The 18,686-nt window shown below is 35.2% G+C and overlaps 1 protein-coding gene, 1 long non-coding RNA gene and 1 pseudogene across 3 annotated transcripts; 1 reads left to right on the top strand and 2 right to left on the bottom strand.

Moving 5' to 3' along the window:
• Positions 1–1,488: 1,488 nt before the first annotated feature.
• On the top strand, positions 1,489–5,347 carry LOC109215432 (pollen-specific protein SF21-like). Of its 2 annotated transcripts, none has more exons than XM_019379495.1 (11): positions 1,489–1,773; positions 2,786–2,885; positions 3,070–3,167; positions 3,310–3,398; positions 3,624–3,684; positions 3,770–3,856; positions 3,939–4,016; positions 4,120–4,176; positions 4,295–4,350; positions 4,449–4,584; positions 4,839–5,347. In XM_019379495.1, the coding sequence occupies exons 1-11, from the start codon at positions 1,711–1,713 to the stop codon at positions 5,055–5,057; spliced, it is 1,044 nt and encodes a 347-aa protein (XP_019235040.1). In that variant the 5' UTR covers positions 1,489–1,710; the 3' UTR covers positions 5,058–5,347. The 2 variants fall into 2 exon arrangements, with proteins under 2 accessions (XP_019235040.1, XP_019235041.1); XM_019379496.1 differs by lacking the exon at positions 1,489–1,773 and adding an exon at positions 1,799–2,688.
• A 5,225-nt stretch (positions 5,348–10,572) lies between these two features.
• Positions 10,573–11,003, bottom strand: LOC109215430. Its single transcript, XR_002066348.1, has 2 exons — positions 10,918–11,003; positions 10,573–10,663 (listed from the first exon to the last, which is right to left on the bottom strand). It is a non-coding gene; the product is annotated as an uncharacterized LOC109215430 (long non-coding RNA).
• An 836-nt stretch (positions 11,004–11,839) lies between these two features.
• LOC109215429 lies at positions 11,840–13,066 on the bottom strand (annotated as a pseudogene).
• Positions 13,067–18,686: the final 5,620 nt, after the last annotated feature.

Here is an 18,686-nt window from a genome sequence, read left to right as displayed (position 1 = left end):
TACTTCATTTGTAATAAACATCCATGCATGCCCACGTAATTCTTTTTGTATTCGATTTTATCTTCATGTAATTTGGGATCTGTCAATCAAATTACATTCTTTGCCTGTCATGTGTCTTTAACTGCACGTCCATAATCATTAGCCAATCATTTAAAAATACACTTCAAAATGTCTATTTTGTTCCATAATTCCATCTTTAAAGTACCTGCATTATCGATTAACACTCAAATGAGTGTAAAATACATATCGAATTAAGTTGGGCATATCTAGTAGTATAAAATACAATAAAAAAAATAAAAAAAATACGAGTAAGGTAATATGAAAACATATACAAATATATCCAACATCAATATTAAAAGAAAATGAACAAACGAAAAGCAAAGAAAGACTCACCTGGACGTCGTTGAATGCTTGCATGTAGGACCTAATTGGAATTGGAAGACCATCATCATTAGTTAGAACACATGGACACTTTCTTCCTTTACGTAACCGGTACTTCTATCCAAAAATTTAAAGGGAAAGGTTCTAAATTGTCTATGAGTTGAGGACTGTAGCACACTGTTTACCCTACAAATCGAGTAACAATTAAACTTGTAATGTGGTTTTAAGGATACGTGAGTTCACTTAATACCAATTGATTAATTTAGAGATAATTGATGAAATTGACAAGAATATAAAACAAACCAATACTTGCTCAATGTCCTCGAGCTAGTGAACCCTCGAGAATGGTAAAGTAAGAACAATTAAAGATATAACAAGTTGATGAACAATAGAGAAATATTATATTGCCTTGATCTGTATGAATGTAAGGTATTTACAAATGATGGAGACCCCTCTTTATATACTAGAGGAATCCTAATTGTGGTATAATTCTAATTATGGAAGTAAATTCCATGATTGATACAAATAACCGCTCTTGATCTGATCCGTTCCGAGATTTCCGCCGTGATCTCTGGCCGGTCACGGATATTTCGCCTTCCCGTTATTGCGTTCCGCCCGAAGCCGATCACATCTGATCTTGATCATCGGGGACCTCGATCCGGATGGGTACCTCGATCTCCGAACTCGGTACCTTGTCTTCGTGCTCAGACCTGATCTATTACGAAGCTGACCCTCGATGCAGTTCTCTGATCTCGAAATAATGGCACCGTATACACACACGATTGTTTTTCGATTATATTTTCCCAACAAATAGAGACTCACTGTTAGAAAAATAGACCAATTTTGTCTTTCAAAAGCAGTCCTTGTTGTCGTTCGGTTCCAGCTCAATAAAGTAAGCATGACAACTGCCCACAAGAATTTTCATGTGTTGAGTTAAAATTAAAATATATTTAAAGATATAAATGAGTATTTTATGTTTGATCCAATAATTAAAGCCTTAGGGGAGTCGTCGGTGGAGGTTAGTTAAGTTAACCGCATAAAAGAAAAAAAATCAGAGATAAAAAAAAAAGAACCGTTAGGATAAATGTGGAGCGAGAAGGAAGGAACCGAAATTAGAAATTAGAAATTAGAAAACATTGGGAAAAGAAAAAGAGAGAGAGAGAGAATCGCTTGGTATAGAAGCCATTGAAGCTCAAGGGCCTCTCTTCTTTTTTTCTTCTTCTTCTTCTTCTTCTTCATTTGTATGTATAGAAAGAGAAACATTTAGAGAGAGAGAGAGGCTTCTTGGCTTTTTGGTTAGCTGTATTGATAATCAAAAAGGCAGGCCATATGTCAGATTCAAGCAGCGATTCCGTTTCCGTCGATGTTGAGACCATTTATCTTGGCGGAAAGGTTCCATTTTTCCCTTTTTCTTCATTTAGATAAAAATTTGCCTTATTTGTTGGAAGATTTCAATATTTAACGAGAGACGCTTGAAATTATCCTTCTCCGCCCGCAATTTTCATTTCATTGTGGTCAGAATGCTTAACCTTGATTTTTCTTGTTTAAGCTCTGTCATTCATTTCCTTCAAGACCCAAAAACGCAGTAGTTCTTAATTCTCTCTCTACCCCCCCCCCCCCTTTTTTTTTTTTCTGGGAGGGGCAGTGTTTGGGGGTTAAGAGAAATTTAGTCCTGAATTTATCTATTTTTTCTGTCATATACTCTGGTCTTTAGTGGAAAAAATTGGATCTTGAATTGTACTTTATTCTCATTTGTTGTCTTGAATTTGTTTAACTCATCCAACACTTGCGAAATGGCATCTCAATTCGGATTGTTAAGCCAATATGGAGTAGTAGGGGTAAACATTCGTCATCCTCTCTAGGAGGTATAATAGGTGAATGACATTATTTTTGGTATTCTATTGAGTAAGGCGTTGCATTTGAGGCTGGACTAATTTCCACGAGAGAGAGGAAGCAAAGCAGTCTCTAGAAACAACAGGTTGGGAAAGCACTTCTTCCACTTTTGGAGTGACACAGAAAGAGGGATTAGCATTATTCACCTAATAATGATAACCCATTAATACCTTCCTCGTTGGGGCTCTGCTCAATAACAAAACGCTAACAAGCCCACTGGTATCTTCTTTCATCCTCCCCAGCCTGGGCTTTGATTTTCTTACACACCCCTTATCTAATAATTTGGAAGATTTTCTTCTTTGGCATTTCATTTCTTGGAAATGGACTACTTTTCTGTCTACTTAATGGTTGTTACTTGACTATCTGCATTAAGATTTTACTTGAAACGGTCATTCTGTTTCACAGGTTATACTGGTTAGTACATTTTCCATTAATGATAAATTTTATATCTTTTACATAATGGAGCTTCTATCTTCTGATCAATTAACATGTGCAAATGACCTTTTTTCAGGAGCATATCATAAGGACTGACTGTGGTTCTGTGTCAGTTATAGTTTATGGAGACCAAGAGAAGCCAGCACTGATCACTTATCCTGATCTAGCTCTAAATCGTAAGTGTTAAGTTTGTATCCTCTAGTTTCATATTTCCCTTTTTTTAGGTTTTTCTATTCATGTACTTGTTGTCGCCTATATTCTTATGTTATAAACAACAACAACTATGTTTCAGTCCCGATATTCTTTTGTTATATGTTACCTTATATTGTCAAGACTATATTTTCTTATTCGTTCTTGCAGATATGTCATGTTTCCAAGGACTGTTCTTCTGTCCGGAAGCAGCTTCTCTGCTGCTCCACAATTTTTGCATTTACCACATTAGTCCTCCTGGGCATGAGGTCTGTGAACTGGCAAGCTTGTTTTGTTTCATCAAGTCATTAGGTTTTCTTCTATTTGTTGTCAAACTCGCTTTGAGCCGACTCATCTGAATCCCATTACTTACATAGTTCTCTTCTCGGAATTCCACAAGAGTTCTTGCAGTTGGGAGCTGCAGCAATTTGTTCAGAGAATCCTGTACCATCTGTGGATGCTTTAACGGATCAGATAGTTGAGGTTCTTAACTACTTTGGGTAATCACTTAAGTTGTGTTTTACAACCCCCCCCCCCTACCCCCCCCCCCCCACCCACACACACTAAAAAAAAAAAAAACAAATATTTTCCTTATGCTTGTCTGCCAAATCTTTAACCCTTCTTTCTTCTTCTGATCCTTTTGACTTATTAGATATCTTTGTTAAGTTGTTTGGAGCTCCTTCTTGGAAACTTCTTACTAATGATGAGATTCTTGCTGTTTCTAGGCTTGGAGCTGTGATGTGTATGGGAGTAATTGCTGGTGCTTACATACTCAGCTTATTTGCTGTAGGTCTCTTCTCCAATAATGTCATGCTGTTACTTTTAGTAGTGGTATGGCTTAAACTTTACTAACAACGCTCACATGTCACAGATAAAGCATAGGGAGCGTGTTCTTGGTTTGATTCTTGTTTCCCCTCTATGCAGAGCACCTTCTTGGACTGAATGGTTTTACAATAAGGTACTCTTTCATATCTTCCGTTTACCTTTATGCTGTGAGAAGAAAATCCACTGTATGAAACTGGAGATTATTGTTAATATAGGTCATGTCAAATTTACTATACTTCTACGGGATGTGTGGTGTTCTGAAAGAGTTTTTGCTGCACCGCTACTTCAGCAAGGTACCCTACATGCATTCCCTTTGTGTGTGTTCACTCATAGACTTTGGCATGTTTTTCTTTCTACCGATTGGATTGAATAAGGAGGCCATTTCAATTCTGTCAGGAAGTTCGTGGATCTCCAGATGTTCCGGAATCAGATATAGTTCAAGCATGCAGAAGAGTAAGTGCCTCCACTGTGGTAGTCCATGATGAATTGTTCAATTTAGTACTTCCACTGGATATTGTTTAAGGATCTTCTCTTCTGTATGTTTCTTCTTTCTGGTCCTTTAACTTTTCAGTTGCTAGATGAGAGGCAGAGCATGAATATATGGCGTTTTCTTCAAGCCATTGATGGGTAACAAACTAAACATCACTGCTTAAATATTTGTACTGATTTCTTTATTTACATCCTTGTAAAATTACCTCTCTAAGCTTGACTGTATGAATGAGCAGGAGACCTGATATCACGGATGGATTGAAAACACTAAAATGTCGAACCCTCATATTTGTCGGGGATGATTCTCCTTTCCATTCAGAGGCTCTCCACATGACTGCTAAATTAGATCGAAGATTCAGTGCCCTAGTTGAGGTATATCACGCATTTTATGTTTAATGACACACCATTTCAGTATATTGTCATGTGCTTTGAATTCCTTGTGTAGCAAAAGAATTTAGTGATATTTGGCTAGTTAGGCTAGATACTGTCTGTGTATCAATTATATGCTCTAACTAAATGCTGATGTCCGAGTTGGCATTAGTTCTTGAGTTGTATGTATGGGCACTTTGAGTAAATGCAACACAAAATATAGGGAATAAGCCAATAAGGAAAGGGTGTGATTGCAGGTACAAGTGTGTGGATCAATGGTGACAGAAGAGCAGCCACATGCTATGTTAATACCAATGGAGTATTTCCTCATGGGGTATGGACTATACAGACCAAATCAGTTCAGTGGCAGTCCTAGAAGTCCTCTCACTCCATCTTGCATTGCTCCTGAGCTTCTCTCTCCAGAAAGCATGGGTTTAAAACTCAAACCTATCAAGACTCGGATTGCACAAAAATAATATTACTTGATTCTGTGTAAACTATGTAAAATGTATTTCATTTCTGGTTAGTTTTTTTTTTTTTTAGGGGGGGGTGGGGGGGTATAGTTAAGGTAGAAAGGTTAGATATATGGGTTGTAGATAGGAAAGTGAAATTCTTTAATGGACATAGGGGAGGGAGATATTCATTGTAGGCAGGAATGAAAAGGTCATAAAACATATTGCAATTCTGAGTTGTATTTGTAAAAAGAGATACTTGTCCATGATCATGATGAATGACTAATAAGACAGCAAATTAATATTTTTTTTGATGATGGATGAATACCCTCTTACCCCTCCCCACGCCTATACATTAATAGAAATAAAGGGCACAAACAACTGGTACTTGATAGGTGAAACCACAAGTTATTAGGCTTTATAGAGGTGATAGTGGACTGCCACTGGAATTGCGTTGGCAATCGGTCGTCTTGCGAGAGATGACAAAACAACGTTTAGAATTCCTTATCCTGTTACGTCTCCCATCACTATCCCCTCAGTTCATTGAATTCTCCAACCCCCCTCCAACCCGAATCCGGAATCAAAGTGTTGTTTTTATGGATTCAAAGCGCAAAAATAGGTTGAAAAAATAATTGAGTACCATTTTATATATAACGCATTTTTTCACCGCGCTATACCTTAACGGCATGTTTGTCCGTTAAGGTATAGCGCATGGGTTACATGCGCTAAATTTGAACTTTAGCGCACATGCAGGTTGCGCTATACTAGAAGTTGAAAAGACAGGTAGGATGCGCTATACCTATATAAAATATAGGGTCCGTCTCCTTCCCCAACCAGACAGAAGCAACAACACAAAAGACGGTCCCCCTCCCCCATTTTTTAACCAAAAAACTCCATTGGAGCCCACCCCGTCCCCCAAAACTTGTGTCTTCTCCGTATTTTAGCAAGCTAACACCGGATCCAAGGCGTTGTCGTGTAGTGGATCTCATCTATTTCTCGTTTCGGCTCCCAAATCATCTATTTTTTACATTTCAAAAAATTTTGAATCGAGGTATTCCGACTTACTTTTTGGTAAAACACATGTATATAAAATGCTTATTAGTTATTTTTTTACTGTGGTCTATGTTTTTTTGTGATCGTATTTTAATTTAATTAATTTTTTGTTTTTTGTCCCGATTAGTTTATTTATGTGCTAAAAAATTAGTAATATATATATATATATATATATATATATATATATATATATATATATTATTTTATGAATAATTATTGTTATATGTGATTTTATTGTTGTACGTATATTAATATGTGACTTTATTGTTGTTTAGTGCCCTTTAGTGTTATGGTGTGCCCTTAATTGTTATGTAGTGCCCTTTGGCGTAGTAAAACTGATAATGAATTTTAGCTTATGGTAGTTGACTTTGTTTATGGCCATTTAGAGTTGTGTTACTATAGTGCTCTTTGAGATTCCATTGTGTAGAATTATGGATTTAATATATCAGTAGATAATTATCAAATATTAGATATGAATCATAAAATAATCAGTAGACGTTACAAAAGAGACGTTGCCAGGAAATTGGGCAATATGACAGTTAACAAATAAATCGTTACGAATGAAATAAATTCAATATTATTTACTATTAAGTTTGTATTTTTTATATGATTAATTATTGGATATATCTTGATCACTTATGAAATTTTAATATATAATTCTGTTATAATTCAAAAATAACTTTAAAAAGATAATAGTTCAAACAAAATCATGTAGAATTTCAGTAGAAAAATGTAGGAAACTAACATATAAAATATTAATGTAGGAATTTTATCAACTTAAGTATTTGTTATATGAATAATTACTAAAATATATTTTTAGTTATTGAAATTAATTATTTAATTCTCTGTTAACCCCAAAAATATATTAAAAAAGATGATTGTTCAAACACAAGCCCTCTCGAATTTTAGTAAAAAATATAAGAAAATAACATATAAAACAACAATATAGAATATTTGTCAAACTAAGTATTTTTATATGAATACTTATTAATTATATCATGTATAGTATGAAAATTAATTATTTAATTCTATTATACCCAAAAATAGTTGAGTAAGAAACTAACATATAAAATAATATAAGAAACTAACATATAAAATAATAATATAGAAAATGTATCAACCTAAGCAATAATATAGAAAAATTATCGATTAAATATTAATATAAAAGATATTGCAATATATTTAAAGATGTTAAACAATTAAACAGAAAAATACTTTAATTAATATTGTTCAATTTGTAGACATCGTATGGAGGTTCCCCTTGTGCATCCTGGACTTGCATCTTTAGAGTTACTGTTGCTACAAGGCAACCATAGGTCTTCATACATCTGGGATGGGCAGTGTCTGTCCCAGACATTCCGCCCCAGACGTATAGACGATATGTGGGAGTTCATTAGGGACCACCCACTCCATCCCCGTATAGTTAGACTCCTTCATGATACGGGTTTCTACATGATCATAGAGATCGGCCGGTTGCAGTTCGACTGGGCGTTGATCATGGCTATGATAGAGTGGTGGCGACCGAAGACGTACACGTTTCATCTACCCATCAGCGAGGCCACAATCACGCTTGGGGACGTGGAGGGCGCGCGCGCACACACACACACATATTATATATATATTATATTTACACTATAATTAAATTATACTAACTAAAAATACTATAGCTTACATCTAAATTAGAAGAAACCAAATATATATAAATTTTCTTCTATTTAAACATAGAAAAAAAATCTTATATTCTAAAATATGAATATTTTTATAGTTTTTAATTTTTTCAAATAAAACCTATTAACAGTAAGATAAAAAATTTAAAAAAAATCAAGATTAGACCTAAAAGAAATATTAACATTTAAAATAGAATAGAATTTGGGTATGGTCAAAAATTAGGTGTTCACAGTGGTCCCTAATGAACTCCCACATATCGTCTATACGTATGGGGCGAAAGGTTTAGGACAGACGCTGCCCATCCCAGATGTGTGAAGACCTATGGTTTCCTTGTATCAACAACAACTCTCGAGATGTAGGTCCGGGATGTACAGGGGGAACCTCCATGACGATGTCTGTAAATTGAACAATATTAATTAAAGTATTTTTCTGTTTAATTGTTTAACATCTTTAAATATATTGCAATATCTTTTATATTAATATTTAATCGATAATTTTTCTATATTATTGCTTAGGTTGATACATTTTTCTATATTATTATTTTTATATGTTAGTTTCTTATATTATTTTATATATGTTAGTTTCTTACTCAACTATTTTTGGTATATAATAGAATTAAATAATTAATTTTCATACTATACATGATATAATTAATAAGTATTCATATAAAAATACTTAGTTTGACAAAATATTCCTATATTGTTGTTTTATATTTATTTTCTTATATTTTTTACTAAAATTCGAGAGGGCTTGTGTTTGAACAATCATCTTTTTTAATATATTTTTGGGGTTAACAGAGAATAAATAATTAATTTCAATAACTAAAAATATATTTTAGTAATTATTCATATAACAAATACTTTAAGTTGATAAAATTCCTACATTAATATTTTATATGTTAGTTTCCTACATTTTTCTACTGAAATTCTACATGATTTTGTTTGAACTATTATCTTTTTAAAAGTTATTTTTGAATTATACAGAATTATATATTAATAAATTTCATAAGTGATCAAGATATATCCAATAATTAATCATATAAAAATACAAACTTAATAGTAAAATAATATTGAATTTATTTATTCGTAACGATTTATTTGTTAACTGTCATATTGCCCAATTTCCTGGCACGTCTCTTTTGTAACGTCTACTGATTATTTATGATTCATATCTAATATTTGATAATTATCTACTGATATATTAAAATCCATAATTCTACACAATGGAATCTCAAAGAGCACTATAGTAACACAACTCTAAATGGCCATAAACAAAGTCAACTACCATAAGCTAAAATTCATTATCAGTTTTACTACGCCAAAGGGCACTACATAACAATTAAAGGGACACCATAACACTAAAGGGCACTAAACAACAAAAAAGTCACATATTTAATATTACGTACAACAATAAAATCACATATAACAATAATTATTCATAAAATAATATATATATAATATATATATATATATATATATATATATATATATATATATATTATATTACTAATTTTTTTAGCACATAAAATAAACTAATCGGGACAAAAACAAAAAATTAATTAAATTAAAATCGATCACAAAAAAACATAGACCACAGTAAAAAATAACTAATAAGCATTTATAATACATGTGTTTTACCAAAAGTAAGTCGGAATACCTCGATTCAAAATTTTTTGAAATGTAAAAAATAGATGATTTGGGAGCCGAAACGAGAAATAGATGAGATCCACTACCACGACAACGCCTTGGATCCGGTGTTAGCTTGCTAAAATACGGAGAAGACAACAAGTTTTTGGGGGACGGGGTGGGCTCCAATGGAGTTTTTTGGTTAAAAAATGGGGAGGGGGACCGTCTTTTGTGTTGTTGCTTCTGTCTGGTTGGGGAAGGAGACGGACCTATATTTATATAGTATAGCGCATCCTACCTGTCTTTTCAACTTCTAGTATAGCGCAACCTGCATGTGCGCTAAAGTTCAAATTTAGCGCATGTAACCCATGCGCTATACTTAACGGACAAACATTGCCGTTAAGGTATAGCCGGGTGAAAAAATGCGTTATATATAAAATGGTACTCAATTATTTTTTTCAACCTATTTTTGCGCTTTGAATCCATAAAAACAACACTTTTGATTCCGGATTCGGGTTGGAGGGGGTTGGAGAATTCAATGAACTGAGGGGATAGTGATGGGAGACTAACAGGATAAGGAATTCTAAACGTTGTTTTTGTCATCTCTCGCAAGACGACCGATTGCCAACGCAATTCCAGTGGCAGTCACTATCACCTCTATAAAGCCTAATAACTTGTGGTTCACCTATCAAGTACCAGTTGTTTGTGCCCTTTATTTCTATAATGTATAGGCGTGGGGAGGGGTAAGAGGGTATTCATCCATCATCAAAAAAAATATTAATTTGCTGTCTTATTAGTCATTTCATCATGATCATGGACAAGTATCTCTTTTTTACAAATACAACTCAGAATTGCAATAGTTTTATGACCTTTTCATTCCTGCCTACAATGAATATCTCCCTCCCCTATGTCCATTAAAGAATTTCACTTTCCTATCTACAACCCATATATCTAACCTTTTCACCCTTAAATATCCCCCCCCCGCCCCCCCCCCAAAAAAAAAAAAAAAAAACTAACCAGAAATGAAATACATTTTACATAGTTTACACAGAATCAAGTAATAATTATTTTTGTGCAATCCGAGTCTTGTATAGGTTTGAGTTTTAAACCCATGCTTTCTGGAGAGAGAAGCTCAGGAGCAATGCAAGATGGAGTGAGAGGACTTCTTAGGACTGCCACTGAACTAATGGTCTTGTATAGTCCATACCCCATGAGGAAATACTCCATTGGTATTAACATAGCATGTGGCTGCTCTTCTGTCACCATTGATCCACACACTTGTACCTCAATCACACCCTTTCCTTAATTGGCTTATTCCTATATTTTGTGTTGCATTTACTCAAAGTGCCCATACATACAACTCAAGAACTAATGCCAACTCGGACATCAGCATTTAGTTAGAGCATATAATTGATACACAGACAGTATCTAGCCTAACTAGCCAAATATCACTAAAATTCTTTTGCTACACAAGGAATTCAAAGCACATGACAATATACTGAAATGGTGTGTCATTAAACATAAAATGCGTGATATACCTCAACTAGGGCACTGAATCTTCGATCTATTTAGCAGTCATGTGGAGAGCCTCTGAATGGAAAGGAGAATCATCCCCGACAAATATGAGGGTCGACATTTTAGTGTTTTCAATCCATCCGTGATATCAGGTCTCCTGCTTCATTCATACAGTCAAGCTTAGAGAGGTAATTTTACAAGGATGTAAAAAAGAAATCAGTACAAATATTAAGCAGTGATGTTTAGTTTGTTACCCATTCAATGGCTTGAAGAAAACGCCATATATTCATGCTCTGCCTCTCATCTAGCAACTGAAAAGTTAAAGGACAGAAAGAAGAAATCATACAGAAGAGAAGATCCTTAAACAATATCCAGTGGAAGTACTAAATTGAACAATTCATCATGGACTACCCAGTGAGGCACTTACTTCTCTGCATGCTTAACTATATCTGATTCCGGAACATCTGGAGATCCACGAACTTCCTGACAGAATTGAAATGCTCCTTATTCAATCCAATCGGGAGAAAGAAAAACATGCCAAAGTCTATGAGTGAACCACACACAAAGGGAATGCATGTAGGTACCTTGCTGAAGTGAGCGGTGCAGCAAAACTCTTTCAGAAACACCACACATCCCGTAGAGTATAGTAAATTTGACATGACCTATATTAACAATAATCTCCAGTTTCATACAGTGGATTTTCTTCTCACAGCATAAAGGTAAACGGAAGATATGAAAGAGTACTTATTGTAAAACCATTCAGTCCAAGAAGGTGCTCTGCATAGAGGGGAAACAAGAATCAAACAAGAACACGCTCCTATGCTTTATCTGTGACATGTTGAGCGTTGTTAGTAAAGTTTAAGCCATACCACTACTAAAAGTAACAGCATGACATTATTGGAGAAGAGACCTACAGCAAATAAGCTGGTATGTAAGCACCAGCAATTACTCGACATACACATCACAAGCTCCAAGCCTAGAAACAGCAAGAATCTCATCATTAGTAAGAAGTTTCCAAAGAAGGAGCTCCAAACAACTTAACAAAGATATCTAATAAGTCAAAAGGATCAGAAGAAGAAAGAAGGGTTAAAGATTTGGCAGACAAGCATAAGGAAAATATTTGTTTTTTTTTTTTTTTTGTGTGTGTGTGGGGGGGGGGGGGGGAGGGGGGGGGGGGTTGTAAAACACAAACTTAAGTGATTACCCAAAGTAGTTAAGAAACCTCAAACTATCTGAATCCGTTAAAGCATCCACAGATGGTACAGGATTCTCTGAACAAATTGCTGCAGCTCCCAACTGCAAGAACTCTTGTGGAATTCCGAGAAGAGAACTATGTAAGTAATGGGATTCAGATGAGTCGCTCAAAGCGAGTTTGACAACAAATAGAGAAAACCTAATGACTTGATGAAACAAAACAAGCTTGCCAGTTCACAACCTCATGCCCAGGAGGACTAATGTGGTAAATGCAAAAATTGTGGAGCAGCAGAGAAGCTGCTTTCCGGACAGAAGAACAGTCCTTGGAAACATGACATATCTGCAAGAACGAATAAGAAAATATAGTCTTGACAATATAAGGTAACATATAATAACAAAAGAATATCGGGACTGAAACATAGTTGTGTTGGTTTTAAACATAAGAATATAGGCGACAACAAGTACATGAATAGAAAAAACCTAAAAAAGGGAAATATGAAACTAGAGGATACAAACTTAACACTTACGATTTAGAGCTAGATCAGGATAAGTGATCAGTGCTGGCTTCTCTTGGTTCCATAATAAACTATAACTGACACAGAACCACAGTCAGTCCTTATGATATGCTCCTGAAAAAAGGTCATATTGCACTCATGTTAATTGATCAGAAGATAGAAGCTCCATTATGTAAAAAGATATAAAATTTATCATTAATGGAAAATGTACTAACCAGTATAACCTGTGAACAGAATGACCGTTTCAAGTAAAATCTTAATGCAGATAGTCAAGTAACAACCATTAAGTAGACAGAAAAGTAGTCCATTTCCAAGAAATGAAATGCAAAGAAGAAAATCTTCCAAATCTATTAGATAAGGGGTGTGTAAGAAAATCAAAGCCCAGGCTGGGGAGGATGAAAGAAGATACCAGTGGGCTTGTTAGCGTTTTGTTATTGAGCAGAGCCCCAAACGAGGAAGGTATTAATGGTTATCATTATTAGGTGAATAATGCTAATCCTCTTTCTGTGTCACTCCAAAAGTGGAAGAAGTGCTTTCCCAACCTGTTGTTTCTAGAGACTGCTTTTGCTTCCTCTCTCTCGTGGAAATTAGTCCAGCGCTCAAATGCAACGCCTTACTCATAGAATACCAAAAATTAATGTCATTCACCTATTATACCTCCTAGAGAGGATGACGAATGTTTACCCTATACTACCATATTGGCTTAACAATCCGAATTGAGATGCCATTTCGCAAGTGTTGGATGAGTTAAACAAATTCAAGACAACAAATGAGAATAAAGTAACAATTCAAGATCCAATTTTTTCACTAAAGACCAGAGTATATGACAGAAAAATAGATAAATTCAGGACTAAATTTCTCTTAACCCCAAACACTGCCCCTCCCAGAAAAAAAAAAAAGGGGGGGGGGGTTAGAGAGAGAATTAAAACTACTGCGTTTTTGGGTCTTTGAAGGAAATGAATGACAGAGCTTAACAAGAAAAATCAAGGTTAAGCATTCTGACCACAATGAAATGAAAATTGCGGGCGGAGAAGTAGTAATTTCAAGCGTCTCTCGTTAAATATATTGAAAATCTTCAACAAATAAGGCAAATTTTTATCTAAATGAAGAAAACGGAAAAATTGGACCTTTCCGACCAAGATAAATGGTCTTCAACATCGACGGAAACGGAATCGCTGCTTGAATCTGACATTATGGCCTGCTTTTTGATTATCAATACAGCTAACCAAAAAAGCCAAGAAGCCTCTCTCTCTCTCTAAATGTTTCTCTTCTATACATACAACATGAAGAAGAAGAAGAAAAGAAGAAAAAGAAGAGAGGCCCTTGAGCTTTCAATGGCTTTCTATACCAAGCGATCTCTCTCTCTCTCTTTTTCTTTTCCCAATGTTTTCTAATTTCTAATTTCTAATTTCGGTCTTCCTTCTTCGCCTCCACATTTATCCTAACGGTTCTTTTTTTTTTATCTCTGATTTTTTTCTTTTATTCGGTTAACTTAACTAACCTCCACCGGACGACTCCCCTAAGCTTTAATTATTGGAATCAAACATAAAATATCATTTATATCTTTAAATATAATTTTAATTTTAATCTCAACACATGAAATTCTTGTGGGCAGTTGTCATGCTACTTTATTGAGCTGGAACGAACGACAACAAGGACGTGCTTTTGAAAGACAAAATTGGTCTATTTTTCTAACAGTGAGTCTCTATTTGTTGGAAAATATAAATCGAAAAACAATCGTGTGTGTATACGGTGCCATTATTCGAGATCAGAGAACTGCATAGAGGGTCAGCTTCGTAATAGATCAGGTCTGGAGCACGAAGACAACGGTACTTGGAGTTCGAGAGATCGAGTATCACATCCGAGTCGAGGTCCCGATGATCAAGATCAGATGTGATCGGCTTCGGGGCAACGCGAATACGGAAGGCGAAATATCCGTGACCGGGCCAGAGATCACGGCGGAAATCTCGGAACGGATCATATCAAGAGCGGTTATTTGTATTCAATCATGAATTTACTTCCATAATATAGAATTATACACAATATTAGATTCCTCTAGTATATAAAGAGGGTCTCCATCATTTGTAAATACCTTACATTCTATACAGATCAAGGCAATATAATATTTCTCTATTGTTCATCAACTTGTTATATCTTTAATTGTTCTTACTTTACCATTCTCGAGGAGTTCACTAGCTCGAGAAGATTGAGCAAGTATTGGTTTGTTTTATATTCTTTTGTCAATTTCATCCAATTATCTCTAAATTAAATCAATGGTATTAAGTGAATCTCACGTATCTTAAAACACATTACAAAGTTTAATTTGTTACTTCATTTGTATGGGTAAACAGTGTGCTACATGTCCTCAACTCATAGACCATTTAGAACCTTTCGCCTTTAGAATTTTGGATAGAAGTACCGGTTACGTAAAGAAGAAAGTGTCCATGTGTTCTAACTAATGATGATGGTCTTCCAATTTCCAATTATGGTCCTACATGCAAGCATTCAAGCGACGTCCAGGTGAGTCTTTCTTTGCTTTTTCGTTTGTTCATTTTCTTTTAATATTGATGTTGGATGATATTTGTATATGTTTCGATATTAGCTTACATCGTATTTTTTTTTTTTTTTTATTGTATTTTATACTACTAGATATGCCCAACTTAATTCGATATGTATTTTACACTCATTGAGTGTTAATCGATAATGCAGGTACTTTAAAGATGGAATGTATGGAACAAGATAGACATTTTTGAAGTGTATTTTTAAATGAGTTGGCTAATGATTATGACGTGCAGTTAAAGACACATGACAGGCAAAAGAATGTAATTTGATTGACAGATCCCAAATTACATGAAAAATAAAAATCGAATACAAAAAGAATTACGGTGGCATGCATGATGTTTATTACAAATGAAGTGATCAAATTGAAAGAAGAGTTTGCAGCCACCCACTACCTGAATAGAGTTTTAGGCTCAGGGACAATTGAATTATCAAACGAATGTAGGCAAAGAAGATCAGCACGCGAGGCTGCCATTTCACAGTGCCTCTTAGATGCGCGAGCTGAGATTGGCCATCGCCGATAGGCAGCTGCTATTGCACCAGCATCTGGTTCCAAGGCAATTCCATCTCCCTTTTTGGTTTGGCGTTTGGACTAGGTTGCTTCTGTCTAGTTTTTTTTTATACCTATAAATAGATATTAAACACGATTTTTTATATTACTTTTGACGAGGAAGAGCGAGGAGCCGTCATGGAGGCTAGAGTTTTTGAGATTTCATTTTTTTTCCCGCCCAAAACTTAGTTTTTATGTTTTCTTTGTTGATGAGTTTGTTGTTGACTACTATGTTTACGTGGAGTAACTTCACATTCTTAGGATTTGGTTCTTTCATGACTATGTTATTTACGAATATTGATTTAATTTTTTGATTTATGTCTGTTGCTTTATTTATTCAATTTAGATTAATTTGATTGTTCGATAACCAATTGAATACTATATCTATCAGATCTGGAGATTAAACTCGAAAGTGAAAATTCAGATTGTACATAACATCGAGATGGAACAAGTTCTTGAACTTGGCATCGGGAAAACAAATTCGCGATTAGGATAGACACTATACCGAATTGTCTTTGCTTGGTTATTATACAAGAATTATAAATCTTGTTGATTTAACTCCATAGACACTATTAGGAGTTAGGTCAGATTATATAGGCGAGTACGAACTCAATAGATTCTTCTGAGCAATATAACCACTTGCCAACCAATAAATCGGATAAATTAATTAGTCATTTGTGAAGAATACAATAGGATTGTTAGATAGCCTATAACCCAAATAGATTGTTTTTATCATATCGATAACATAAAAATTAGTTCTTCCTTTGTTCAGAGTTCACTATTTATTTTTTCTTTATTTTAATTAGTTTAAAGTAAACTTATGTAAGTTTAATCTTATTTAAATATTAGAATACTCTAATTTATTCAATATTTGATAATAAGTTCTCTTGAGAACGATATTCTACTTATCACTTGATAACTTGTCGATCACGGGTATACTTGCATGTGGCATTTGGCCCAACAAAATTTTTGGCGCTATTGCCAGAGACTTAGAATTAGCTATTTGTCTAGGTTAGACGTTTACTTTTTATCTACTCAAAGATTTTCTTTTTAAATTTTGTTTAGTTAATGTATTTTGTAGTTTAGCTGAACATGCATCTTGAAATGAAAATATTCGGATGATGTTTATTTTTATTATGATGATCCTTATCCATATTGTGGAGGATTCCACTGGTAAAAAAATTATCAAAATATTCCTAAGAGCAAGTTATGCGCACAATCTCATCCCTATGAGTGCAATATTTATAATGTATATATGGTGGTCAAGGAGCCATTTTATTCGTCCTGAGTCCTTATTATGATTTTTCTAATAAAAGGTTTGTTGAGGTTTGAGGGAAACAACAATGTTGAAAGCTACGGAACGTGATGCTCACGATAACAGATATAGTGAGGGCAAGTATTAGAGCAACATTATGAACTCCAAAGAAGTCTATAAAAAAAATGAGTGTAGAAGGCCAAGGTAGAAGAATGACTAAAGTGAGCGAGTTCCATTAAGAGAACTTTTTTGAAGAAGTGGAGGTTTTGAGCCAAACATGGGCTAATGGTACATGCTCAAAAAAATTAGAAAGTATATGAGTGTAAACGACCCTCGCCGTCATTTTGAGTAGTTCACTGTCGCTCGCCAGTTCTCGGCATGACTAGCCCGTATGATGTATTACGGACTTATGTAAATCGTTGGTTTTGGTTTCAGGTTATTCGGAATAGATATGAAAGGGATTCTCAGCATGAAGCTTTAATTTGAAAGGTTTGACTCCGTCTTGACTTTTTAATGTTCGATCTTGAGTTTGGATGTTTTATGATTTGGTTAGCTCCGTCGGGTGATTTTGGACTTAGGAGCGTGTTCGGAATATATTTTGGAGTCCGTGGTAGATTTAGGCTTGAATTGGCAAAATTGGAATCTTGGCGTTTCCGACTCGATAGTGGGAAATTTTGATATCGGGGTCAGAATGGAATTTCTTCGAAGTTGCAATAGGTCCGTTGTGTCATATGTGATGTGTGTGCAAAAGTTTCAGGTCATATCGGGCGAGGTTTGATAGACTTTTTGATCAAAAGCGGAATTCGTGCAAGTTTTTGGAGTTCGTTAGGGCTTGAATCCGTGGTTAACTTGATGTTTGATGTGGTTTTAGGTGTTCGAAAATTGCGTGATGTAAGTTGGATGGTTGGTATATGACTTGTCCGTACTTTGGTTGAGGTCCGGGGCCTCAGGGTGATTTTGGATGATTGACGGGGAGTTTGAAGTTGAGAATTGAGCGAAAGTTGCCGCCAAGTCTGTCATAACCGCACCTGCGGCTTGGGGACCGCATGTGCGGCGCCGCAAAAGCGCCACCAGGGTCGCAGATGCGAATTGGGCATGTGGGGCTAAAACGCAGATGCGGGTATTGTGCGCACCTGCGATAGCGCAGGTGCGGATTACTAATGCTATGTGCGGTCCAATTGGGCTGTTAAGTGTGTCCGCAGGGTGCGAGAATTTGACGCAAAGCGGTTTTGTCTGGGGCAGATCATAGATAAAATTAAGGCCTCATATGATTTTTAGCTTTTTTTCATCACATTTTTTTCATACGCGGAATTAGAGCTTGGAAGATCCAATTCGAAGGGGAATTCAGAAGGCTTATTATGAGTAAATATATTTTGAACATAAAACTATTTCATGGTTTTATTTCACGGAATTAGGCTTTATTTATGGAAATCAATTAGTGTGAAATGAAGAAAACTAGGGTTGAAATTGAGACCTAAAATTTTGGAGATTTGAGGGGTCTTTGTTGTTGGGATTTAGTAAATTTGGTATGATGAACTCGTGAGAAGATAAGGATCCATGGATGTGTAATTTTTCTGATTCCGAGACGTGGGCCGGGGGTCAGGTTTGGCAATTTCGCGGATATTTTGGTGTAATATTGTGTTTATTTTTGAGTGGGCACGTGTTCCTTAGCATATTTTATTGGATGGTATGAATTTGTTTTGGTTAGATTTGGGAGCA

This window comes from Nicotiana attenuata, unplaced genomic scaffold (genome assembly GCF_001879085.1).
Source record: "Nicotiana attenuata strain UT unplaced genomic scaffold, NIATTr2, whole genome shotgun sequence".
NCBI lineage: Eukaryota > Viridiplantae > Streptophyta > Magnoliopsida > Solanales > Solanaceae > Nicotiana > Nicotiana attenuata.
Note: the sequence above shows the minus strand (reverse complement) of the source record. Positions and strands in the feature narration are given on the sequence as shown.